A 26,399-nucleotide genomic window follows, 5' to 3' on the forward strand; every position below is an offset into this window, starting at 1 on the left:
CATTAGACAGCTCAGCCCTCCATTACCCAGCTCAGCCCTCCATTACCCAGCTCAGCCCTCCATTCCCAGCTCAGCCCTCCATTACCCAGCTCAGCCCTCCATTACCCAGCTCGGCCCTCCATTACCCAGCTCAGCCCTCCATTACCCAGCTCAGCCCACCATTACCCAGCTCAGCCCTCCATTACCCAGCTCAGCCCTCCATTACCCAGCTCGGCCCTCCATTACCCAGCTCAGCCCTCCATTACCCAGCTCAGCCCTCCATTACCCAGCTCAGCCCTCCATTACCCAGCTCAGTCCTCCATTACCCAGCTCAGTCCTCCATTACCCAGCTCAGCCCCCCATTAGACAGCTCAGCCCTCCATTACCCAGCTCAGCCCTCCATTACACAGCTCAGTCCTCCAATACCCAGCTCAGCCCTCCATTAGACAGCTCAGCCCTCCATTACCCAGCTCAGCCCTCCATTACCCAGCTCAGCCCTCCATTACCCAGCTCAGCCCTCCATTACCCAGCTCAGCCCTCCATTAGAATGCTCAGCCCTCCATTACCCAGCTCAGCCCTCCATTACCCAGCTCAGCCCTCCATTAGACAGCTCAGCCCTCCATTACCCAGCTCAGTCCTCCATTAGAATGCTCAGCCCTCCATTACCCAGCTCAGCCCTCCATTACCCAGCTCAGCCCTCCATTAGACAGCTCAGCCCTCCATTACCCAGCTCAGCCCTCCATTAGAATGCTCAGCCCTCCATTACCCAGCTCAGCCCTCCATTACCCAGCTCAGCCCTCCATTACCCAGCTCAGCCCTCCATTACCCAGCTCAGCCCTCCATTACCCAGCTCAGCCCTCCATTACCCAGCTCAGCCCTCCATTACCCAGCTCAGCCCTCCATTACCCAGCTCAGCCCTCCATTAGACAGCTCAGCCCTCCATTACCCAGCTCAGCCCTCCATTAGACAGCTCAGCCCTCCATTACCCAGCTCAGCCCTCCATTACCCAGCTCAGCCCTCCATTAGACAGCTCAGCCCTCCATCAGACAGCTCAGCCCTCCATTACCCAGCTCAGCCCTCCATTACCCAGCTCAGCCCTCCATTAGACAGCTCAGCCCTCCATTACCTAGCTCAGCCCTCCATTACCCAGCTCAGCCCTCCATTAGACAGCTCAGCCCTCCATTAGAAAGCTCAGCCCTCCATTAGACAGCTCAGCCCTCCATTACCCAGCTCAGCCCTCCATTACCCAGCTCAGCCCTCCATTAGACAGCTCAGCCCTCCATTACCCAGCTCAGTCCTCCATTACCCAGCTCAGCCCTCCATTACCCAGCTCAGCCCTCCATTACCCAGCTCAGCCCTCCATTACCCAGCTCAGCCCTCCATTACCCAGCTCAGCCCTCCATTACCCAGCTCAGCCCTCCATTAGACAGCTCAGCCCTCCATTAGACAGCTCAGTCCTCCATTACCCAGCTCAGCCCTCCATTACCCAGCTCAGCCCTCCATTACCCAGCTCAGCCCTCCATTACCCAGCTCAGCCCTCCATTAGACAGCTCAGCCCTCCATTACCCAGCTCAGCCCTCCATTACCCAGCTCAGCCCTCCATTACCCAGCTCAGCCCTCCATTACCCAGCTCAGCCCTCCATTACCCAGCTCAGTCCTCCATTAGACAGCTCAGCCCTCCATTACCCAGCTCAGCCCACCATTACCCAGCTCAGCCCTCCATTAGACAGCTCAGCCCTCCATTACCCAGCTCAGCCCTCCATTACCCAGCTCAGCCCTCCATTAGACAGCTCAGCCCTCCATTACCCAGCTCAGCCCTCCATTACCCAGCTCAGCCCTCCATTACCAAGCTCAGTCCTCCATTACCCAGCTCAGTCCTCCATTACCCAGCTCAGTCCTCCATTACCCAGCTCAGCCCTCCATTACCCAGCTCAGTCCTCCATTACCCAGCTCAGTCCTCCATTACCCAGCTCAGCCCTCCATTACCCAGCTCAGCCCTCCATTACCCAGCTCAGCCCTCCATTACCCAGCTCAGCCCTCCATTAGACAGCTCAGCCCTCCATTACCCAGCTCAGCCCTCCATTAGACAGCTCAGCCCTCCATTACCCAGCTCAGCCCTCCATTACCCAGCTCAGCCCTCCATTAGACAGCTCAGCCCTCCATTACCCAGCTCAGCCCTCCATTAGACAGCTCAGCCCTCCATTACCCAGCTCAGCCCTCCATTACCCAGCTCAGCCCTCCATTACCCAGCTCAGCCCTCCATTAGACAGCTCAGCCCTCCATTACCCAGCTCAGCCCTCCATTACCCAGCTCAGCCCTCCATTACCCAGCTCGGCCCTCCATTAGACAGCTCAGCCCTCCATTACCCAGCTCAGCCCTCCATTACCCAGCTCAGCCCTCCATTAGACAGCTCAGCCCTCCATTACCCAGCTCAGCCCTCCATTACCCAGCTCAGCCCTCCATTACCCAGCTCAGCCCTCCATTAGACAGCTCGGCCCTCCATTAGACAGCTCAGCCCTCCATTAGAGAGCTCAGCCCTCCATTACCCAGCTCAGGCCATCACCCTTCCCCACCCCCCATAGATTAACTCACCCCTGTTGCTTGGAGCCTTCCTCTGGAGAACCTTCTGTCTCCCTCAGCCACAACTCCCTTCGCTCTCTCCTAAATCAAGAATCTGTGCGGCTCCTTCCCAACAGAGTCCATGTTCACAATGTCAGCATGTTACAGAAATGAATGTCAATAAACTCATTGGACAACACTTAACAAATACAAAGTTATATCCCAAAACCATATGTTCAAGTACAAAATATTTGTTGCTTATGAAAGCTTTGTCATTGAAATTTCAATTTCTATTTCAGGCTAATTGCTTCATTAACATTTTCCTTGTTCATATCACAAAATGCAATTTCAACCCACATGAGATTTGGAATATTTTCACTGACCACATGAGAACAGCTCAAAAACAGTAAAATTATTTTCAATTAAGTTCATAATTCTTTAGTATAAAGCGGTTGCTCCTTGGAGTGGAAGGTGAGTCTAAGTCTAGTTCTTTTTCTATAAATGGCACCCCCATTTTATGGGGAAAATGAATAGGGCTGATTCTCCTCATCCATGCCCCCAGGGAATGTTCAGTTCCTGGGGTGCAAAGGTTAAAACAAAAGGCTCACACCTCGAATCTGGGGCTTTGTTGGAAGTCATAGCTTTGCCTAAGCGCAGGCCAACTAATCCATCTAAATGAGATGGGTGGAGTGTTCCAAGGCTCTCACCTTCTGTATTGAATGCTTGCTGGAAGCCCAGTGAAGGGGGTGCCTAGTAAAGATGGTGCAGCGGGCTACCCCAAAACCCTGCCAACAAGAGGTCCACAGAGGTCCCAGGGGCAGGATAGGGAATTACAGAATTATAGGTAGGTCATTGGAGTTTATGTTACCCTTTGCCACCCTGCCCCAAACCCCTGCAGCCCCAGGATCCCGATGTCCAAGCAGAAATTTCCAACTGCTGCTCTCCATCAGCAACAAGAAGGTCCCATTTACCCAGGCCAAACTCACTGGTGCAGGCCTGAGAGGCCTTTAGCTACTCCTTACTATTCTGACCCTACTGCTGATGATAAGCCCTACCAGCGGGCAGGCCTGCAGCAGTGCCCTCAGGCCCTGTAAATGGTCTGGGCAGGAAATCGGGCAATCCCGGGCTGAACAGGAAGTGTGCCAGGCCAGAGGAGGTCCAGAAATATTGACCCTAATATGCTTAACAGAACATTTTCTGCTTCTCTAATCTACAGCACAGGGCCCTGTGTCTCCAGATTAGTTGTCAGGCTAGATAAAAGTCCTGGCCCCTGTTGTTGCCGATGGATCCACTCCAGGACACACAAGGAAAATTCTGTGATACCACCGCAGCGACCTAGTACAGAGGGAAACTCAATGAGCGCTATTCATGCCGGCTGTAAAACTGGCATTTTTACAAAACCATCAAAGGAAATTTTAGTGTTTGTATTGTTTTTCTCTTTATAAAATGGGGAGAATATTCTGCCTAGATTTACATACCCACTAGGTTACAGAAAGCTTCTGGCTTCTTAAAATCACAGCCATATTCATTCTACAGGAATTACATCAGAATATATATCTGTTTGACAATCTAACCTTGTGTGTGTTTTTTGCAGCAAAGAAATGTCCTTTAAATATGATCTACAAGGAAAGTGGCTCTCCCTGTATGGACACTTGTTCTCACCTCGACACGAGCAGCTTGTGTGAGGAGCACTATATGGACGGCTGCTTCTGCCCACCAGGTATGCAATGGTGTCACAGCCTCTTCAAACAAAACATCTGTAACTCACCTGCTTCCCTCCCTCACAAAGCAGCCTGCAGCAACCTCAGCATCAGCTTTCTCACTGAATGGTAGTATCGATAATGGGTGCGAAAAGGAATGCTCAAATCCACAACCAGATTATTGCTTTGCTGATTTGTTTTACAAATCTATACATGGGAGGAAGAAACAAATCATCTTTGCAGATGTATATACTATCCACCCTTGGCAAATATGTGCGCTGAATGCAGAAAAAAGTGGAGGGCCTAAGTTTATTATTGAATTTTAAGCTGGCCCACTGCTGGCACTGGATGTCCAGATTTCCTCACACGTAACGCCTTAATTGGCATTTCTGAGCATGGGACTTCTAGCGGGGTTATGATTTGCAATCCCCATTGTGTGGGCCGGTAAGAACTTACATCTTGAGGAGACCTACCTTCGATAACTGTCTGGTTTGGGCTGATAGCTTCTTCTGACAAGCTGTTTTGTGTGACCTTGAGTGTTGACCACCTAAATGCTGAGCCTAGCAGTACAGAAATATTATAAATTCAATAATTGCTAATAGGCAATAACCCATTTTACCACATCTATAATCCCTTTTCATTGGCCCAGAAATTCGGGTCTCCATGGGTAAGTACGCATGGGGTACTCTCCCGTAAGCCCAATGGAAGTGCCGGTTCCGCGCCCGGCACTTCCGTTCCCCTGAAAGAAGGGGTTCAGGGGTGGAACGCGTGCGCGGGAGAGGCAGCGAGTGAGCATCGAACTTATGTTTTTTTTGCAGGTTTTCCCGGGAGGGTAAGTCTCCAGGAGTTAGACATGTAAAAAACAGGCGCAAGGCCTGCTTTTTACAAGGTAAGTGATGAATTAATTAAAATTTAAAATTTTTTTCCACAGGTTTATTATTTTTAAATACTTTAAAGAAAGGTAAGTTTATTTTCAGCCCCATTAGAAAATATAATTAATTTTTTCAAAAATTTAAATTATTGTTTAAAAGTTATTTCATGTAATTTATAGTTTATTTAAAAAATGTGATGTTTTAAAAAATTTATTTGAAGATTTAGTGATGTTTTGGGGCTTATAGTATTTATAGGTTTCCTGTCAAACTTATGAATGAAGCATTCCCTGCTCTGATTGGCTCACCATGGCCCACGTGATCCCAGGGGACGCATCGAACTAACTGCGCCCCTGGGATACGCAAGCACTGTGCGCCGGCAGTTGGAGCAGGCCCAGGATCGGAATCCCACGCGGGCCCACAGCTCAACGGCCGGCGTGCTAGGTAAGTGCAGGTCGGGGGCTTGCACCCGCGGGAAGCCCCCGACCCGAATTTCTGGGCCATTACTTCTTATTCTGAAGTGCATAACTTTAAATTTATCTACATTAAACTGCATCTGCTGTCTGCCATTTGCACAGTCAAGGGGGGAATTTTCCCAGCCCTGGGGAGGTGGGTGTGGAGGCGGGACTGCCGGGAAAATGGCAGAATGTAATGACCCCGCTCCCAACCCGCCTCCGTGCCATCTTCCCGGGAGGCGGGTTCCCAAGTCACGCAGGGACCCCTCTCCTCGAGGCGGGAAGGGGATTAGAGCCAATTAACTGCCCGTTAACAGGTAGTTCACAGGCAGTTTTGAGGCTTTTCCCCATTTTACGCCTGCAATTGCGGGCTTCCCAACAGCTGCGAACCTCGCCAGGGTCAGCGAGGTGAGCAGTGGGCCTGCGGGGGTGAGAGGGGTTGAAATGTCAGCTGTAGAGGTGAGTGATGGGTGCAAGTGTGGACAGGTAAGTATGAGAGGTGAGTGCAAAGTGTTGGAGAAAGTTTCCTTACCTTTGCTTCTTTCTGCAGGCTTCAACCTTAGAGGATCCGGAGGTGCCTCATTTCAACGGCAGAGATGACAGAATGGCTGCTGCATTCTCAGATGCTGCAGCCATCTGCTTTCTGCTGAGGAGAGAGGTCTTGGTGAGTCTGTGTGCAAGGGCTCACCTTAGAACAGAGATTGTCAGTGTTTGACAGCTTCTCAAAGCTGTCAAATGCTGACAATTCATCTGTCAAAATGTTTTTGACAGATGAAGCATCATACGCTGACGTCATTTGTCACCGGCTTTCCCTTAATTGGCCGGTAACAAGGCCAATCAAGGGAAAATAGCGTGGGTTGATCAGACGTCGCTGGGGGTGGGACTGAAACCGGGGAAACAGAAGACCCGCCTCCAGCATGTCTCCATTGAGAAAATCCAGCCCCAAGTCTCCCTGTAGCTTGTTTCCATCTTCCACTATATTACCCATTCCTGCTATTTTGATGTAATCTGTAAAGATTGAAATGTGAAGAGTACTGGTCCAATTATTCAACCCTGTGGGATGCCAATCATCACACCCCTCTGTTATGTTCATTAATAAATAGACATTCTTATTATGAACACAACTAGCTTTTGCTAGTTACTTTTATTGAGCACATGTGGACTGGGACAGTATCTGTAGAGGTTTCCATCTTGACTGCTGCCTTGTGGGTAGCCTAGCCTCATGGGTAATGTAGTCACGTGTGGATCTTCTCAACACGGGTAAGTCTGATGTGTCTTCATGAGATTGTTCTGGCGGTGAATGACAAGATGCAGTTGCGGCATTGTCATCAATCTGCTCTTGTATAGATCGAGGTCTCCTTGCGATCTTTGCTTGGAGAGGGTTTCAGTGTTTCCTTCACTCTTCATGCCATAACTCTCAATGTAGTCAATGCACTCTCGAAAAACTGCTGGCAGCTGGATCCCATCATACAGCATAGTCCTCTCAGCAGCCTCGGCTAATGGAACACCAAAGATTGGCCTGAGGGAAGAAGGAGTATCCACCAGAACTGCTTCCTGCTCTGGTGCAGGCTTCTTCTTTTTCTTTTTCTCTTTCCACTGCTTAACAACATCTGCTGCGGTTATATGTTTGGACTTTTTCTCCTTGTGTTTTTCCTCTTTGTGCTTTTCTTTGACCTTAAAGTCTTTTTCTTTCTTCTTGGAGAAACTAGGCTTTTTGAAGACATGGATACCCTTTGGCCTTTTCATCCTTGATGGGCTCTCTGCTTCATCACCTGAGTCATCTGGTCTGCTTATGGCTCAGTTTATACGGTAGACTCTCTTGACCAGTTCTAAGTCTTCACAAGCTTTGTCACCTAGTATCGAATCAAGTCTTTCAGCCACAACAGAAAACATGAGATGATGCACTTTGTCTTTGACTGTCACTTTAAGTCTGCATACACCTAAGCTACCTATTTTCTGTCCATTATAGCTCTTCAGTAGTACTGACTTTTTCTGTATTTTGGGCTCTTCTTTCATATTTTTTATGTCACTCATACTGATTAAGTTTGCTTTTGCCCCAGTGTCCAGTTTCAATGTAACTAATGCTCCATTTATCTGCAGTGGGATCATCCATTTGTCCTCTTTTACTGCATTAACTTTATGTTCAGCATTGTCTATTTCTGAGGGCTGCACATTTTCTGTATCTTTTTTGATATCGTCACATGACACCATTCCTACAAAAAATGTCTCACTTAAATCAGTGTCCTCAATCACATTAACTCGTTGCCCTTTCGTTGTTTTTACTTTAGAAAAGCATTGTTTGGCAAAGTGATTCTTTCCATTACACTTTGTGCACATTTTTCCAAACGCTGGGCATTGTCTTAACCGGTGTTTGTAACCACAGCGTTTACAATTAAAAATTTCATCCTCCGATTGCTTTTCATTTCTGTTCTGCCCACGTTTCTTCCCCTTGTAGGACACAGCACCGACAGCAGCATTTACTACAATCGCATCATTATTGATTTCACTGAAAGTCTTCACAGCCTTTTGAGCTAGCTCGCTGGCTTTGCATATTGTCACAGCATTTTCCAATGTTAGTTCGGTTTCTCTCAACAGACGTTCCCTGACTTTTTTATCAGGAATACCAAACACAATCTGGTCACGAATCATGGATGCTTTGAGCTCAGAGAAACTACATGTCTGTGCTTTCAGTTTCAGATCAGTTATAAAGCTATCAAAAGTCTAATTTTGTTGCTGTGTCCGAGAATGGAAGAAGTATCTTTCATACGTCTCATTCTTTTTGGGAGAGCAATGTGCATCAAATTTTTTTAGCACATCTTCTAATTTTTCTCTGTTCTCCGCTGGATTAAATACAAATGTATTAAATACCTCTATTGCCTGTGGGCCTGCAACCATAAGCAGCAACGCTATCTTCCTTGCGTCTGGCTTCGTACCGAATCCGATGGCTGCAATGTAGAGTTCGAATTGTTGTTTAAAAATCCGGCAGTTCACAGAATCACAGAATCACAGAAACCCCACAGTGCAGATAGAGGCCATTTCGGCCCATCGAGCCTGCACCGACACATATCCCACCCGATCCCCGTAACCCTTACACCAACACATATCCCACCCTATCCCCGTAACCCCACGTATTTAATCCCCCTAACACTAAGGGTCAATTTATCATAGCCAATCATCCTAACCCGCACATCCGCCAGTTGTAGTCGACATTTCCCTCGAGATTCAAATGCTCTGGTGGCTTCAAATTCTCCATGTCGCTTTTCACAATTTTCAGCAGATCTTCACCACCCTGGTACCATGTTATGTTCATTAATAAATAGACATTCTTATTATGAACACAGCTAGCTTTTGCTAGTTACTTTTATTAAGCACATGTGGACTGGTACAGTATCTGTAGAGGTTTCCATCTTGACTGCTGCCTTGTGGGTAGCCTAGCCTCATGGGTAATGTAGCCTTAATATAATATATAGCTGGGTAGTGTAGTCTTATACATACAGCTATATACAGCTCTACTGCGCCACCTAGTGTCCACCACAGAATGACATGTTATTGATCACTACACCCTCTACCGAGAACACTTCCCATTTACACAGACCCACTGTAGCCAGCACCCAGCCACAATTTGCCCTATCTCAACATGCTGCTGTCAAAACTGTGCCTACTAATGTTCCCAACTAGGTTTCTGTGAGGTACCGTATCAAAAACTTCACTAAAATCTAATTTTTATATCACACTTAGAAATACTATATAAAGAGGAAGAAAGCTGCTGATTTCTTATGACCTTGGGCAACTACCAATCTGCAGAAAAACTTCCTTAACAGCAAAAAAAACCCCACAGTTGACCTCAAGATTTTCTCAGCAGCAGAAACTACCTTCCAGTTTACCTCACAACAATTTGCCCCCATTTACTTTAGAATTTGTGCACTTAAAGAAATAGATTGTTATACACAGATCCTCATTAGCAGCAGAATAGTACATTAATTACATAAAATTACATAGGATATACAGCAGAGAAACAGGCTATTCAGCCCAACCAGTCCATGCCGGTGTTTATGCTCCACTCAATCCCCCTCCCGTCTTTCCTCATCTAACTCTATCAGCATACCCCTCTCTTCCCTTCTCCCTCATATGGATGTCTAACCGCCCCTTAAATGCATCTGTACTATTCGCTTTAACCACTCCCTGTGGCAGCGAGTTCCACATTCTCACCACTCTCTGGGTAAAGAAGTTTCTTCTGAATTTTCCTTTTGCCTTGTACAATCATACTTTTTGGCATTTAATCTGCTTTCCATCCTATCACAGACCTTCCCTTTTCTTTCCTCCCCTCCCCCCTTTCTCTGCCCCTGCACTTGCTTAAAACCTGTAACATCTTTAACTTTTTCCAGTTCTGACAAAAGGTCATCAACCTGAAACGTTAACTCTGTTTCTCTCTCCACAGATGCTGCCTGACCTGCTGAGTCCTTCCAGCACTTTCTGTTTTTTATCTCTTCTGAAGTCCTTGTTTGATTTCTTGGTGACTATTTTATATTGAAGTCCTCTAGTTTTGCTCTTCCCCACAAGTGGAAACATTCTCTCTGACTGCTCTATCAAAACCTTTCATAATTTTAAAGACCTCAATTAGGTCACCCCTCAGCCTTCTCTTTTCAAGAGAAAAGAGACCCAGCCTGTTCATCCTCTCATGATAGGTATAACCTCACTTTTCTGGTATCATCCTTGAAATTTATTTTTGCACCCTCGTCAGTGCCTCTATATCCTTTTAAGCATTACATGATATAATTCTCCTTTCTTTATAAAACCGCACATCCTCTGCCTTACTGTGAGCAGTGCCATGGGAGGTCTTCTTGCATTTAATTTATTCAAATTCATTTTGCATTGACCTTCCACAAGCTTGAGTAGATCAGGGAACCTGCTGTTTATTCCACTCCATAAGGGAGCTGCCAGCTTCTGGAAAATCCCACCAACCACAGAGCTAAAATTCTCCGATTGATACAAAGAAGAAAAAATGTTGGCACTTTAATTCTGTAGCACCAGTAAACCATTACAAATCTTATTATGGTCATGGAGCTATAACTATAGACAAGCTAAATACTTTCAATTAGGGGTTAAGACAACCCTGATGGATTTAATTCTTCATTCCTACTGAGTCATGTTTCAAGGTGTTAAAGTTCACCTAAACAGTATGGGTAGAGAAAATATTGGGCCGGATTTTGCTCTCAGCGGCGAATGAACAGCACAAGCTGTTCGTTCCACTTGTACTTGGCCATAGACTTTCTCTGGGGTTTTCACTGGAATGTACTGTAAATTAGAGATCCAAACAATGCACTGCCCTCGACAGGGCATCTGGGACCTGTGGGAACACGGCAAGCAGCTGTGTATCTCTTTAACCAATCAGATTGATGAATCGTCAATGAGCAGCACAAAGTCTGAAACAGGAAGGCTGGAAATTCCAGAGGTAAGGACGGGTGGGTTTTAGATGTGAGGGGAAGTGAAAGTTGTAAAAATGTAAAACCTGACCTGACCTGTCTCCAACCCGCCCACTTTCACCTTTCACTCAGGCAGGGGGGTGGGGGGGCGGGCGGGCTGCCAACCCGCTGCCAGGAGGTGGGTTGGCAATTTAAATATTATAGTGAGGCCTGAAGATTCTACTTTAACCTGCAGGCGGCCGGGGATCCCGGGGCTCAGGGTTCCTAGAGGCTGCAACGAGGTGGCCTCAGCCTTGGGGAGCAATCCTTGTGGGACAGGAAGAGCAGGAGCACTTCCTCCTGGCCCCCCCAAGATCCCCTACTATCAGCCTGTCCCTCCCCGGGGTCTTGGTTCAGTCCCTCCCCCAAGCCTGAAACACAACCCCCCCCGGGGTCGGGGATCGGGCCCCTCCTATTGATCGATCTCACTCCCCCCTCCCGGGGTCAGGGATTGGACCCCCCGGGGATCGGACCCCACCACAGCTTGTAACCACCCGCCCCCCCAACCATCCTGGGCCCAGCAACTACCTGGTCCTGTGGCCTCCTTGTCTGCTTTCCCCGCACGACTGGAAGCCAGCCTATCAATCAGGCTGACTTCCGGGCGGGGAACCTGCCCTTTCTGTCGCACGCAATGGAGTTAAAACTCCACAATGTGCCGGGAAACCCGAACTTCCAGGTTTCCCGCTGCCTTCTGGGTTCCCCCCCCTCCCCGCACAGTGCAGTGGGGACCCGGGAAAATCCAGCCCGAAGTGTCAGTTAGAATAGTGAATTCAATGTCAAATCAGGTTCAGAAAGGAAAATAAAGAGAGGGATAGAAAGATTGGGTTAAGAGAGAGAAATAAAAGATAAAGAGAAAGTAAAAAAAAGTTTTTATTATTATAAAAATCTAACAATAATTAAAATTTGAAGGAATGAAACTCCAAACTTGTAAAGTTAATTTTCAGTGCCAGAGAGGTTGTTTGGTAGTAATTAAAACTTACCATGCTGTTAAAAGGGTACTGGAATGGACATGCCCTAACTTTTTCTGGTGAGTTAATGCGTATATAACAGGTAAGTACAGAAACTTCACACCATTTAATATATTTGACTGGTGAGTATCTCGCTGAGATTCCATTTTTGGGCAGCTTCTGGAGGACAGCAACTTCCTAATTTTCGTGTTTAACTGCTTATATGCGGTCACCAAAAGTTGCTGTCCGATTTCCATGTACATAATGGTGAGCACTGTTAACTTCACCGTCATTTCTACAGCAAAATCCGGCTCAATTACATTTAACAAGATTAACAAAAGTAAATTAGTTCTCTTTTATGGTAATCCTTCTCCCACTCCTTCCTCCTCGCTCCTAGAGATCTCAGATTGTTCATTGTAGCAACTGTATCTGAATAGTACAGGTGAGCCACCTGGCTCTAGATTAGGAGCAGAGTACAATTTTTTTTGAGGGTGAGGTTCCCTGTGATTTTAAACAGTATTTTTCCTCTTCTTTTGTCTTTGATTTCTCCACTCTAAAAGAATTGGTGGAAATACTTCCTACCAGACCAATTCTGCTCAGAAACAAGCTGCAAGAAGATGACTGGAGATGATTTCCTTACTCTTTTCTCTTCCTCCCTCTGTGATATATTGGTATTTCCCTATGATGGGATAGCTGGTTTTGGAAACTGAATATGTGTTGCCCAGGATTGGGATCTGAGCTAAATTATTCTGAAACTATAAAAAAGGAGCCAAACTGCTGTCTTTTCCTATAAAATCTCACTCCTGCTACGATGCTACAGGTGGCATTGTTAGTTATTGCATTGACCTTCAACATTTGGGCCTAGAAATTTGGTGGGCTGCGCCACCAGTTAGCGCCCAAAGAGGGCACTTAGTGGGTTTAGTGCCACTGGCCACGCCTCCCACGAAATTTAGCGGGGCGCTAATGGCGGCGTTAGCCGGTAGCGTTGCGCCGCCACCGATGACATCGTTGGTCTGTGCAGCGCCCCGCTACCGCCCCGATTGCCAAATTTGGTAGCGCCCCCCGCTGTAATGCCGGTTGCAATTTGCGACCGGTTCAGGGGGGCCTACCTGCGGCGGTAGAGGCGCGGGCGGCCATTTTTTTTGCTGGCTGCCTGCCAGCACCTCTCTGCACCGCCATCCCCGGCCTCCTGAGCATCCCCCCCGCCGCGTTGTGCCGGCTGTCTCCCAAGAGCCCGGCACTTCTCCTCGGTGCCGGGCTCTTTTGCCGGCACTCGCGATTGCCGATCGCGCTGCAGCAGGCCCCTCCCCTTTAAGAAGGGGAGGAAGGCCTGCAGTACCGCAGTGCACCGTGCCGCAGCGTGTGGCGCTGCGGCACGTTGCGCTGCAATTTTCAGTTGCAGCGCCCCAAGAGGGATGCGGGGTGCCTCGAGTAGCGCTGCGCTTCCGTCTGGGGTGCTGAAACTGAATTTCTGGCGGGCGTTCGCGACTCCTTCTGGGGCAGTACTTCCGGCGCCCTGGGGCGCCACCGAATTTCTAGGCCTTGGGGCCTAATTTGATTCCAGCCCAGATTGAAGGTATAAAAGTCTCTTTTTCCTAGCTGACTGTAAGGGTCCCATGGGCAATCCAATTCCATGTGGCCTTGGGCTTTTGGTATAAACCAGCCTATAATGCAGTGCAGATTAACAATGTGTCTCAGAGACACCATAAGAATAGTTGATATCACACTAACATATAGTGGGTGTTTGTCTGAAGTTGGTGTTAAGGTATATTCTTGTCACAGTGTAGAGGGAGCTTTAACCTGTATGTAACCTGTGCTACACCTACCCTCAGTACTCGATGATTGAAAAAGTAACAAAGTATTCCATTCCTCAACTTCAACACCCCTAACCTTGACAAGCACATAAGACTTATAAAACATTTTAAGTAACTTCCCTCCACTACAAAATAACTAGAAGTCCATAGCATTAATTATAGACATGCTTCATATTTTTCAGGAACGGTGATTGATGATTACTCTGGTACTGGATGCATCAGTGTGAAGGAGTGCAAATGTACAATGAAGGGAAAACAGTACAATCCAGGCACCCTGATTTCAACAGAATGTGAAGAATGGTATAGTCAACATTAATTCTGCTTCTGTAAAAAACTTCTACTACACCTTATTTTAACCCGATCCAGCTTTTAATGAATGTACTAAATTGTTGTCCCATGTGATTCAAGTGTCTGCAATGGAGGAAAATGGCTATGCAAAAATCTACTTTGTCCGGGTGTCTGCTCATTTGAGGGGGGAGCACACGTCTCTACTTTTGATGGCATGAAATACACATTTCACGGTGACTGCTATTACATTCTCTCCAAGGTAATACGATCTTTTAAATACTTATTTCTGTTACATGTCCAATAATGTGTATTCAGTAATATTACGATGCATTTGTATCTGTTTCTCGTGGCTGTCCAGGCAGATCTGTAGAATATTACACCAGTTGTACTACATTGCTATTTTTGATACTTTTCTTACTTTCTGTTATACTTTTTCTGCTGGGGGGAGGGGTGGGGGCAAAGATATTATTCCAAGACTGAAAGGGTTGGTAGGAGACCTGCCAATAAAACTACTGAATTGGCTGTTGAGGGGAAATTGGGACCTAGATCCTTGTTTTTCATACCATGGCTCTGTGCATTAATGCATCGATGCACTTTAACACTGAACTGTGCTCCAAAGCCAGAAACATTCTAATGCCTGCAATGTCTTTTTTTATCACATACATCTTTTAGTAATGCTCCTTCAATAGTGCTGTAGTTGGGCCAACTTTTAAGTTTTTCTCTGCACTGTCTCTGTGCTGTCTTAGAAAAATATAACAAGATGGTTTAAAAAGCTCCAGAATTCATCTTGTGATGTTGCTGCTAATGTGATATTATTCCTATACATCATGTTAGTGAGGAATTTAAATATAGCAGTGCCTTGAAGCCCTGAAGTTCAGAACAATACCCTTTAGACGTGAACTTAGAAGAAGATTGGAGTTGAGAGAAAGCAATCTTTTCATAACCAATTTTGGTATGACAATATTGAGTAAGAAACAAAAATGTGGAATCTACATATAAGTTTTGTCTGATACATGTTCATCATACTCCAGATTTGTTACATATGCAAAACAATCTTAGAAAGAGAAAGAAAGGCAGGTCATTGACCTGAAGCCTGAAATTTACAAACAATTTACTGAAGGAGGTAAAACTTTCAAAATAAGAAAACTCTCTGAAATGTGTCCCTTAGCCCTCAGCACCTGTAGAAAAGCCAGGGTTCCAGGTCCTGATCGCTATTCAGTGGCTTCTGCTAGAAAGTGCATGTAGAGTCATAGATAGAGTCATAGGGCAGGATTTTCATTGGGCCATGGAGGCGGCATTGAAGGCATGTGGGGGGTTAAAATAGCGAAATCAGGGGGCACGAACCCATCCTGCCCCCAACCCGCCTCCATGCCAGTTTCAAAGGAGGCGGGTACCCGACCCGCACTGGGACCCGTCTCCCTGAGGCGGGAACGGGATTAGTGCCAATTAACTGCCTGTTAACAGGTAGTTAACAGGCAGTTTTTAGCCTAATCCCTATTTTCATTGGTGAAATGTGGGATTCCCGACGGCTCCAAACCACGCCAAGTTAGCGAGGCGGGCCGTCGGGATGAAGGGCTTGGAGGAGTCGAGATGTCCAGTGTTCAGGTGAGTGATGGGTGCATGAGTGCAGAGGTAAGTGTGTTTGGTGTGTGTAAAGTGCTTAAAGAAGTTTTACTTACATGTACTTACCTTTACAGCCTTCCTTCCTTCAGGTCTCAGGAGTCTCTCATCTCACCGGCACAGAAAGCAGAATGGCCGTGAGCTGTCAAAAGTTGCAGCATTCAGCTTTCTCTTCTGAGGAGATCTCTAAATCATCCTGAGAGGAAGGAATTAACTTGGAGTACAGATTGTCAGTGTTTGACAGCTTCAAACAGCTGTCAAATGCTGATATTTCATCTGTCAAAAGGTCCTGACAGATGAAATATCAATCTGTGAAGTCACCTGTTGCCAGGTGGCCCTTAATTGGCCTGCTGAGCCCGCTGGGCAGGCTCAACAAGGTCAATCAAGTCAAAATCGCGTGGGTTGGCTAGAACTCGATGGAGGCGGGACTACAACCCCGATAGTTGTAGTCCCGCCTCCTACCCACCTCCTCAATGAAAATCCAGCCCATAGAGTTATACAGCACAGAAAGGGGACCTTCGGCCCATCGTGTCCGTGCCGGCCATCAAGCCCTATCTATTCTAATCCCATTTTCCAGCACATGGTCCGTAGCCTTGTATGCTATGGTGTTTCAAGTGCTCATCTAAATGCTTCTTGAATGTTGTGAGTGTTCCTGCCTCTACCACCCTTTCAGGCAGTGAGTTCCAGATTCCAACCGCCCTCTGGGTGAAAAAGTTTTTCCTCAAATCCCCTCTAAACCTCCTGCCCCTTACCTTGAAATTATGCCCCCTGGTTATTGACCCCTCCACACAGGGGGAAAGTTAATTTCTATCTACCCTATCTATGCCCCTCATAATTTTGTACACCTCAATCAGGTCCCCCCTCAGCCTTCTCTGCTCTAAGGAAAACAACTCCAGCCTGTCCAGTCTCTCTACATAGCTGAAGCGCTCCAGCCCAGGTAACATCCTGGTGAATCCCCTCTGCACCCTCTCCAATGCAATCACATCCCTCCTATAGTGTTGCGACCAGAACTGCACACAATATTCCAGCTGTGGCCTAACTAATGTTTTGTACAGCTCCATCATAACCTCCCTGCTCTTATATTCTATGCCTCGGCTAATGAAGGCAAGTATCCCATATGCCTTTTTAACCATCTTATCTATTTGTCCTGCTGCCTTCAGGGATCTATGTACATGCACACCAAGGTCCCTCTGATCCTCTGTCCTTCCTAGGGTCCTACCATTCATTGTGTATTCCTTTGCCTTGTTAGTCCTCCCAAAATGCATCACCTCACACTTTTCAGGGTTAAATTCCATGTGCCACTGTTCTGTCCATCTGACCAACCCGTCTATATTGTCCTGTAGCCTGAGGCTTCCCTCCTCGCTATTTACCACTCCACCAATTTTCGTGTCATCTGCGAACTTACTGATCATATCTCCTACATTCATATCTAAATCATTAATGTACACTACAAACAGCAAAGGACCCAGCACCGATCCCTGCGGTACTGCCACTGGGCACAGGCTTCCAGTCACAAAAACAACCTTCGACCATCACCCTCTGCCTCCTGCCACTAAGTCAATTTTGGATCCAATGTCCCAAATTGCCCTGGATCCCATGGGCTCTTACCTTCTTGACCAGTCTCCCATGTGGGACTTTGTCAAAAGCCTTACTGAAGTCCATGTAGACTACATCAACTACACGACCCTCATCCACACACCTAGTCACCCCCTCATACTGACTATCCTTGATTAGTCCTTGCCTCTCCAAGTGGAGACTAATTCTGTCCCTCATAATTTTTTCCAATAATTTCCCTACCACTGGTGTTAGGCTCACTGGCCTGTAATTCCCTGGTTTATCCCTACTACCCTTCTTGAATAATGGTACTACGTTAGCTGTCCTCCAGTCCTCTGGCACCTCCCCTGTGGCCAGAGAGGTTCTGAAAATTTGTGTCAGAGCCCCTGCAATCTCCTCCCTTGCCTCACACAGCAGCCTGGGATACATCTCATCAGGGCCTGGGGATTTATCCACTTTTAAGCCCGCTAATACCGCTAGTACCTCCTCCCTCTCAATACTGATTTGTTCAAGCATATCACAATCCCCCTGCCTGATTTCTATGCCTACATCGTCCTTCTCCATAGTGAACACAGATGCAAAATATTCATTTAAAACCTCACCTACATCTTCTGGCTCTACACACAGAGTGCCACTTTGGTCCCTAATGGGCCCTACTCTTTCCCTGGTTATCCTCTTGCCCTTAATATACTGATAAAACACCTTGGGATTTTCCTTTATTTTGCCTGCCAGTGTTTTTACATGCCCCCTCTTCGCTCTCCTAATTTCTTTTTTAAGTATCCCCCTGCACTTTCTATACTCCTCTAGGGCTTCCACTGTTTTTAGTCCTTTGTATCTGCCAAAAGCCTCCCTTTTTTTCCGAATTCATTCTTGTATATCCCTTGACATCTAGGGTTCCCTGGGTTTGTTGGTCCCACCCTTGACCTTTACGGGAACATGTTGGCATTGTAGTCTCTCTATTTCCTTTCTGAAAGACTCCCACTGCTCTGATGTGGATTTTCCTACAAGTAGCTGATCCCAGTCCACTTTGGCCAGATCCTGCCTTATCACAGAATCACACAGAAACCCCACAGTGCAGATAGAGGCCATTTCGGCCCATCGAGCCTGCACCGACACATATCCCACCTGATCCCCGTAACCCCTATACCAACACATATCCCACCCTATCCCCATAACCCCACGTATTTAATCCCCCTAACACTAAGGGTCAATTTATCATGGCCAATCAACCTAACCCGCACATCTTTGGACTGTGGGAGGAAACAGGAGCACCCGGAGGAAACCCACGCAAACACGGGGAGAATGTGCAAACTCCACACAGTTTGTGTTAATATCGGCCTTCCCCCAATTTAGAACCTTTATTTCCGGTCCATCTTTGTCATTTTCCATGACTACCTCAAATCTCACCGAATTATAGTCACTGTCACCAAAATGCTCTCCTACTGACACTTCTACCACTTGCCCGGCTACATTCCCTAGAATTAGGTCCAGTACTGCCCCCTCTCTTGTAGGACTTTCTACATGCTGGCTCAAAAAGCTCTCCTGGATGCACTTTAAGAATTCTGCACCCTCTAAGCCTTTCACACTCTGACTATCCCAGTTAATAGTGGGTAAGTTGAAATCCCCTACTATTATTACCCTATTTTTCTACACTTCTCTGAGATTTGCCTACATATCTGTTCTTCTATCTCCCCCTGACTGTTTGGGGGCCTATAGTACACTCCTAGCAAAGTGCTTGCCCCCTTTTTGTTTTTAAGTTCTACCCATATGGCCTCATTAGAGGAACCTGCTAAGATATCATCCCTCCTTACAGCAGTAATTGACTCCTTGATTAATATTGTGACACCCCCTCTTTTACACACCCCTCTGTCTTGCCTGAAGATGCTATACCCCAGAATATTGAGCTGCCAGTCCTGCCCCTCCCTCAACCATGTCTCTGTGATAGCAACAATATCATGCTCCCATGTGTTCATCAACACCTTCAATTCATCTGGCTTACTCGCAAGACTCCTTGCATTAAAATAAATGCCATCCAGCCTTGCCATACTCCCTTGTGCCATTACATATTTGCTCTGCCTTCCAGGCTGACTTGTTTTTTCCTCTATATTTGGCTGTGCATCACCCCCTACTCTTGCTCCACTCCGTATCCCATCCCCCTGCCAAGATAGTTTAAATCCCCCCAACAGTACTAGCAAACCTCCCCGCAAGGATGTTGGCCCCGTTCCGGTTCAGGTGCAATGCATCCGACTTGTACAGGTCCCACATTCCTCAGAAGCAGACCCAGTGATCCAAGAAACTAAAGCCCTCCCTCCTGCACCAACTCTTTAGCCACGCATTCATCTGCTCTATCCTCCTATTCCTATACTAGCACGTGGCACCGGGAGTAATCCAGAGATTACAACCTTTGAGGTCCTGCTTTTTAATCTGCTACCTAGCTCCCTAAATTCTTGTTGCAGGACCTCATCCCTATTTCTACCCATGTCATTGGTACCAATGTAAACCACGACCTCTGACTGTTCGCCCTCCCCCTTCAGAATTCCCTGCAGCCATTCAGTGACATCCTTGACCCTGGCACCAGGGAGGCAACATACCATCCTGGAGTCACGTCTGCGGCCACAGAAATGTCTATCTGTTCCCCTTACGATAGAATCCCCTATCACTATTGCTCTCCCACTCTTTTTCCTCCCCTCCAGTGCAGCTGAGCCACTCGTAGTGCCACGGACTTGGCTCTTGCTGCATTCCCCTGAGAAACCATCTCCCCCAGCAGTATCCAAAACCGAAAATCTGTTGGAGAGGGAGATGGACCCAGGGGACTCCTGCACTACCTTCCTAGTTTTTACTCTGTCTGGCGGTCACCCATTTCCTGTCTGCCTGTGCACTCTTTACCTGCGGTGTGACCACCTCGTTAAACGTGCTATCCACGAAGATCTCAGCTTTGCAGATGCTCCACAGTGACTCCAGCCACAGCTCCAGCTCCAAAACACGGATTTCGAGCAGCTGCAGCTGGAGACACTTCCTGCACATGTGTTCGCCCTGGACACCGAAAGTGTCCCTGACTTCCCACATAGCACAGAAGGAGCACTCCATGTTGCTGAGCTGCCCTGCCATGTCCTACCCTTAATTTACTCCCTTTACTTCCTTTAAATAAAAGAATATTAAATACACTAGGGATCTTACTTCCCTTTAAACACTACTTGCTCTAAACTAGAGACCTTACTTTTACTTTAACGACTGGACTGTAGAAATACTCACCAGGTCCTGGAAGCTGACAATGATAGAAAAAGAAAGGAACACCTCCCTCCCCAAACTCCCTCACTCACCAAACTCACAGCTTAACACTCTGTTCCGAGCTGCACTCCATGACAAACTGCACTCTAGCCTCCCTTATTTATACTGCTGAGGTATGTATATGTTTAACAAGTGTTGTAGTTTGAAGCATTTCAAAAATAATGAGGGAAAATTTTACTTGCCAGAACACTCCCTGATACCAAATAACCTTGACATAACTAAAGAAAACTCTTGCAGTTGCAGGAAGTAGCTCACAATCACTCAAACTTCAAAACCCTGTCAGGTGCGAGTGATTAATGATGATCCCTTTAAATAGAGTCACTGCAGCTGGTTTCCTGCTGCTGCAATCCACCTCAACCAGTCGTTGCTTTCTCTAGCCAGTAAGTTCAATTGCCAAAACGAAGCTGGGACATTGGGCGTCAAGTGAACATTGTACACTCACTGACATCATGATCGCCATGATTGCGATGTCCCTGGCAAAGAAGTTTAGCGGCAGCGCTACCGGCAAGACGGATATGGCGTGCGCCACTGGAACGGCCATCTGGCGGTAGAGCGCTGTACGGAATTTTAGCGCCATCTCGTGGTGCTAAACACACAAATTTCTCCCCCAGCGTCTTTAGGTAAGGAGAGGAATAATGGGGACAACATTTGTCCCTGAGTCCTGGAGGCATCTGCAGGAATCTCTGCAATGTTATTAGAAAGATCAACATAGGCTCCTGATCACAATGACAGCAGCATTTAGACCCACCCAAGTCAGAGATAAAGCAATCAAAAGTATAATTTATATTTTGATTAGACAAAACATAAGTTTCTTTGGAGTCCAAGATGTTCAGTTCAATCTTGAAACATTCCAAAGTCTCTCTCTAACAATCTTTCATGACAGCTGGATTAAGACTGTACAGCTTGTGTTCAGCATTTGGCCACCTATGTTTAAAATTATCTTTATAACCTCCAGTTCTATAAGGAAACAGACTTTTTTTATATAGGATTGAATCTAACGTGGATTAACTATGCTTACTGCAATCTATTCCACGTATCTAACATGCTTTTGTTTTAGCCATTCCTGTATCTGAATCTCAACTGATGGATAATAACCATCTTCATGTTTCTCTGTTAACAGGACTGTGATAAGCAGACATACACATTACTGGGAGAAATAATTCCATGTGGAACAATACCAACAGAAACCTGCTTAAAAACTGTGGTGTTATTAACTGACCACAAGCATGATGTAAGTTCCTTCAAAGATACAGTGGCATGACTAATCAATGGCTATCACCGCAACCTTTGATGGCTCCACTCTTAGTCCTACCTCATCTATCACCATTCTTGGCCTTTATATGTCTTCTGGTCTCAAATGGAACTCCCACATCACCTCCATCGCTAGAGCTGCCCCAAGAAGCCTGTTTTTTTCATTCCAACCAAACATTTCTTTCCTGTCAGTTACTTTTACTCTCTACAAAGCCCTAATCCATCCAAAGCTAGAATATAATTCTCATATCGGAGGATGCTCTTCCAATAGATCTCTCATTCTCCTTAATTGGATACATGAGAAGGCAGCCCCTCTGTCATCTCTAGCCTCATACATCTCAATCTATTGTGAGCTTTCTTGTCTCTTTCTCTATTTCACTTATACTATTATATTCAGCGTTCCTCTGATCCTTCCTCTCTTACACTGTCCAACACTCTCCTCCACCTCCCCTGAAGGGAAGACTCATCGCACTATTCTAACTCATTGATTCCACAACATCCCAAAATTGTGGCACTCCTTCAGTTTTTCTCCCTTCTACAATCTTCACACTTTTAAAATACAGTCTTGTCATCACCTAATCATTTTTGCCTGATGGGTCTCATCTTCTCTTACTCTTTTTCAACCTTGGTGATGACTGCATTATGTTCTCTGGCCTTTCAACTTAGTTCCTTGCTGCAAGAGTGAAAGACTATATTGTCTCTTCATTCAAATCTTAAATTTGTACTGTGCTGCATTCATCTTAATTTATTGGTTTCATTTTCAGGTTCTTGTTTTTAAAGATAACGGGAATGTTCTTATTAATGGAGTAAAAGCGACATTGCCACTGGTAACAGGTAGGAGCCAGTCCCTATGAAATTTGCTGCAGGCACCTTGTATTTTGGGGACTCAGAATATATCTGTCAATTAATTCAGTGAATCTTCAGGACTTACTGTATCACCAAACAGCATCACATAGACAAGTTTGTCAAAAAGTCTGCCAAGAAAGTATTAATATTAGATCTTAAGATGCAAGAGTCATCTAATTTAACATATTCTGCTGATAGCCTGATAAAGATTGTTTTGACTAATATTTTGACATATGTAAACAAGAGATAAAAAGATGGATTCACAATACATTGCAAAAATGGTCTGTGACAGTTGTCCTAGTATAACATGATGATTCTCCAGACAGTACAGTTTATGGAATGTGAATCACTTTAAATTGAGGTTTTACGAATAAGAGAGTGAGAAGTGTTTTGACACGCATAGGAAGTTTAATTATTTAGAACACAATGAATGCATTATAGCAGTTGCAATGCAATTTATTTTTAACTAATATGCTGTGGGCTGTTCTACTGTTTCATCAACTTTAACTGATGGTCCCTGTTACAAAGTTCATGGGTATGCCTTAGGTATTCCCTCAGTATCACTGGTCACTCCCAAAAGCTTACCTTGTGTCCCCTATGATCTAGATTACTGCTTAATGTCTATTCAAATAATAGCATGACTGGGGATCATAACATTGACCCCTTATAGATTATACTGAATCCCATGATCTTGCACATGCTGGCACTTGCAGTGTCCTGTCTTTACAAAGGCAGACTGAAAAGCACTCTAGTGAGATGAGTTATTATGATTATAAACCAACAAACAATTTTTTTTACATGAATGAACAGAACACAGTTTTCCAATGAGATACATCTATTTCCTAAAACTCCTCGTAGCATAAAGTAATAAATGTTTGTGACTGTACCATCACTTTTAAGCTTGCCATTCCTAAGCTAAATGGTCCTAACTTCGTCCATTACAGGCTGTATGTATTCATGTCTCAGCCTGAAATCCTGTCTCTCTGACTAACTCATATTGACTGTCTCTCTCTTTCCAAAGAGAAGGAAAATAAAGGCAGTCTTACAAGGTCCTTGTCAACTTTGTGGGTTAAGGATTAGCCGAGCTATCATAAAAAGTTACCAACTTGAATGAAATACATCATATTTATGTTGGGGTTTGCAGCACCTTTATGTCCTGTTCAGACAATGCCCCTGCTGGGCATATTGAATGAAAATCAAAATGCCAAAAATATTTAAGAATCAACCTAATGTACTTCATTGTCTCAAAGCTAATGAAATGTTTGGCCGGAAGCCATTCTAATCAGTATTCTAAATGATTTTAAATATTAAGTCAAAAACTGTACCTCTGGGAGTTAACCCTTTGTAAGCTAAATCTAACCTTTATAGGACATGAATTAAAACAAAATCCTTTTAGCCATATGGGTAAAAATGCTACAAAAGTATAGGTTTGAAGACCAGTATCACAACACAAAGTATACCTTAGAAATAATAGCTAGACAGTACAGAGCAGAGCCATAGAATAGTCAGGTACTAGGTCTGCTCAGGAGGGGTCATCGAAGGGAGATCAGGTGTTTTCTCACAGCTAACTTGATACCATGGTGGGGTGGGGAGGGGTGGGATAGGGACAGGAAGGTTATGGGTAACCTGTCAGGATTGTTACAGAAGACAGGAACCATATAAATATTGAGCCATATTTTTTTTTCAGCAAATTATACTGTTTTCAAACCATCGACATTCCACGTCCTGTTAGAGACACACTTTGGCCTGCAACTGCAGATCCAGTTGGTTCCTCTGATGCAAGTCTACATAACACTGGAGCAATCATACACGGGGAAGACATGTGGTAGGTATTACTGTATACACTAGGACCTGACATTGTTGTAAGTGACCTCCACTCACAGGCAAGTCAAACAAAAGCACTTCCTGGTTCCAAATAAATCTTAATAGGATCCCAATTAACCCTTAACCCAAACCTTCCCATTAAGCCACGTTTGTTTTATGCAAATCTGTTTTTCCTGTCGCATTTTTGTCTAGCCTCACATACTCCAATGCTACACTCCTACTTTATGTTTGTGATCTTCTCTTTTTAAGTAAGTATAAAAAGGCATTAAGTTGAACATACTCTTATTTTATTTCTCCTAGGTTTCTGTGGGAATTTTAATGACATTCTGTATGATGATTTCAAGGCAAGTAATGGCCTAGTTGAGGGGACAGCTGCATCCTTTGCAAACACATGGAAAGCCCAGCAGCGCTGCCCGGATAAATCCGATCGTCTGGAAAACCCCTGCGCTATCAGTGTTGAAAACAGTAAGAGCAAAAGGGAATGACTTTGGGCTAGGTTGGCAGGGTTAATTTCAAGTCAAAACTTTAAACTTCTGCCCTGTTTCAAACAAATTTCTTGGCCTTTCTACATACGGAGAAAAAGCATCTGAAATATTTCTGCGAAATATAAATCTATTTCCAGGGAACAGAAAGCTACATCAATCTGAGGTAAATTTCAGTATTTATGTCCCAGCCAAGAACTAATCACCCTCACACAAGATTGAATGATCTGTGAACCTGTGGGGCCTACTTATATGCTGGTTTGAGTAACATTCAGCTGTTCAGGGTGTGTGACTTTTATATCGATGCGAGCGGTGCAGTGAAATTTACCAATATTTACAGCAGGGTAATTCTTCTGTACGGGACTCAGGAAACATTCTAATATATGTCCAAAATTCTCTTCCAGAAAACTATGCTGAGTACTGGTGCTCCCTTTTAAAAGAGCCAGGAGGAGGTTTTTCTCCATGCCATTCCACCATTGATCCAAATGAATACTTCAAGGTAGGTCAATAATATTTTATTTCTGCTTCCAGTGTTTATTTCAATCATTGCATTTCTTCTCAAGATACATAAAAATTGTCTTCCAGACTTAAAGTGGTTAGATGCTCTAATTTTCCAATTGCTATGTAACACCACCACCCAATTTTTCAATGGGCCCTGGCCTATGCTGTTGTGCACCTGTGGGTGGATTAAGTTACCATGGTAGGAATTACTGTGTGCTCCAGGTTGTGCCCCATGTTCACCTCAATGATGCAAGAAAGAAAAAAAATGAATGAATAATAATTTTCAAAAACACAATTGTAACATGTTGATTTGGAATTCCCCCCTGAAGTCAAGTATTCATGCAGAAGTGAAGATGAAGCAGTGTCTCCATGTGGTTTTACCTCCACTCCTCACTCCAACTTATCTCGTCTTTGTGTTGTTTTCCCTTGAAAGTGTAAAGTAGTCATTTGCTTTTTTCCCCTTTTATTTAGAAATGTACATATGACAGCTGCAACTGTGATAAAAACGAGGACTGCATGTGCGCTGCTCTCTATTCATATGTCCGAGCTTGCGCAAGCAAAGGTGTCATGTTAACCAACTGGCGGGCAAAAGTGTGTAGTAAGTAAGCTTTTGTTATATTCATGAAGCCAGAGGCAACCAAAAACAGCACATTCGCCTTGGAATTTTGAACCTGGTGGAAAATTGTACTGGGTTGGCAAGTGGCAACCATAGTTCCAAAAATTCTGTTCAGAATGTAACAGCTAACTCTGTGTTTGAACATCTCCGCATAGCAACAATGGCAATGTGCAATGAAAGGGAAGCATCAGTGTTCGTATCTATTTGTATGTAGATGTTTTCAAATAGTTCATGCACCCAGGAACTATTTAAAAGCGTGAAGTTTGACAGAAGATCTTCGTATATGAGATCACAGTGCAGTGAGAGCATCACCATTGACATTAGAATGCACTCATTACTTCACT

The 26,399-nt window shown here is 45.3% G+C and overlaps 1 protein-coding gene across 1 annotated transcript in view; it reads left to right on the forward strand.

Annotated features, from left to right (window-relative positions):
* The window catches only part of LOC147106541 (uncharacterized), a 176,536-nt gene that overhangs the window by 89,908 nt on the left and 60,229 nt on the right, over positions 1-26,399 (forward strand). Inside the window, exons 7-14 of the mRNA XM_086008472.1 lie at positions 4,133-4,258; positions 13,968-14,085; positions 14,194-14,332; positions 21,656-21,766; positions 22,551-22,620; positions 24,320-24,457; positions 24,757-24,921; positions 25,343-25,437. Of these exons, the coding sequence (XP_085864598.1) occupies positions 4,133-4,258; positions 13,968-14,085; positions 14,194-14,332; positions 21,656-21,766; positions 22,551-22,620; positions 24,320-24,457; positions 24,757-24,921; positions 25,343-25,437 (962 nt within the window). The remainder of the gene's footprint in view (positions 1-4,132; positions 4,259-13,967; positions 14,086-14,193; positions 14,333-21,655; positions 21,767-22,550; positions 22,621-24,319; positions 24,458-24,756; positions 24,922-25,342; positions 25,438-26,399) is intronic.

Source organism: Somniosus microcephalus, chromosome 15 (assembly GCF_052327205.1).
Source record: "Somniosus microcephalus isolate GS21.2 chromosome 15, FLI_Smic_1.0, whole genome shotgun sequence".
Taxonomy (NCBI): domain Eukaryota; kingdom Metazoa; phylum Chordata; class Chondrichthyes; order Squaliformes; family Somniosidae; genus Somniosus; species Somniosus microcephalus.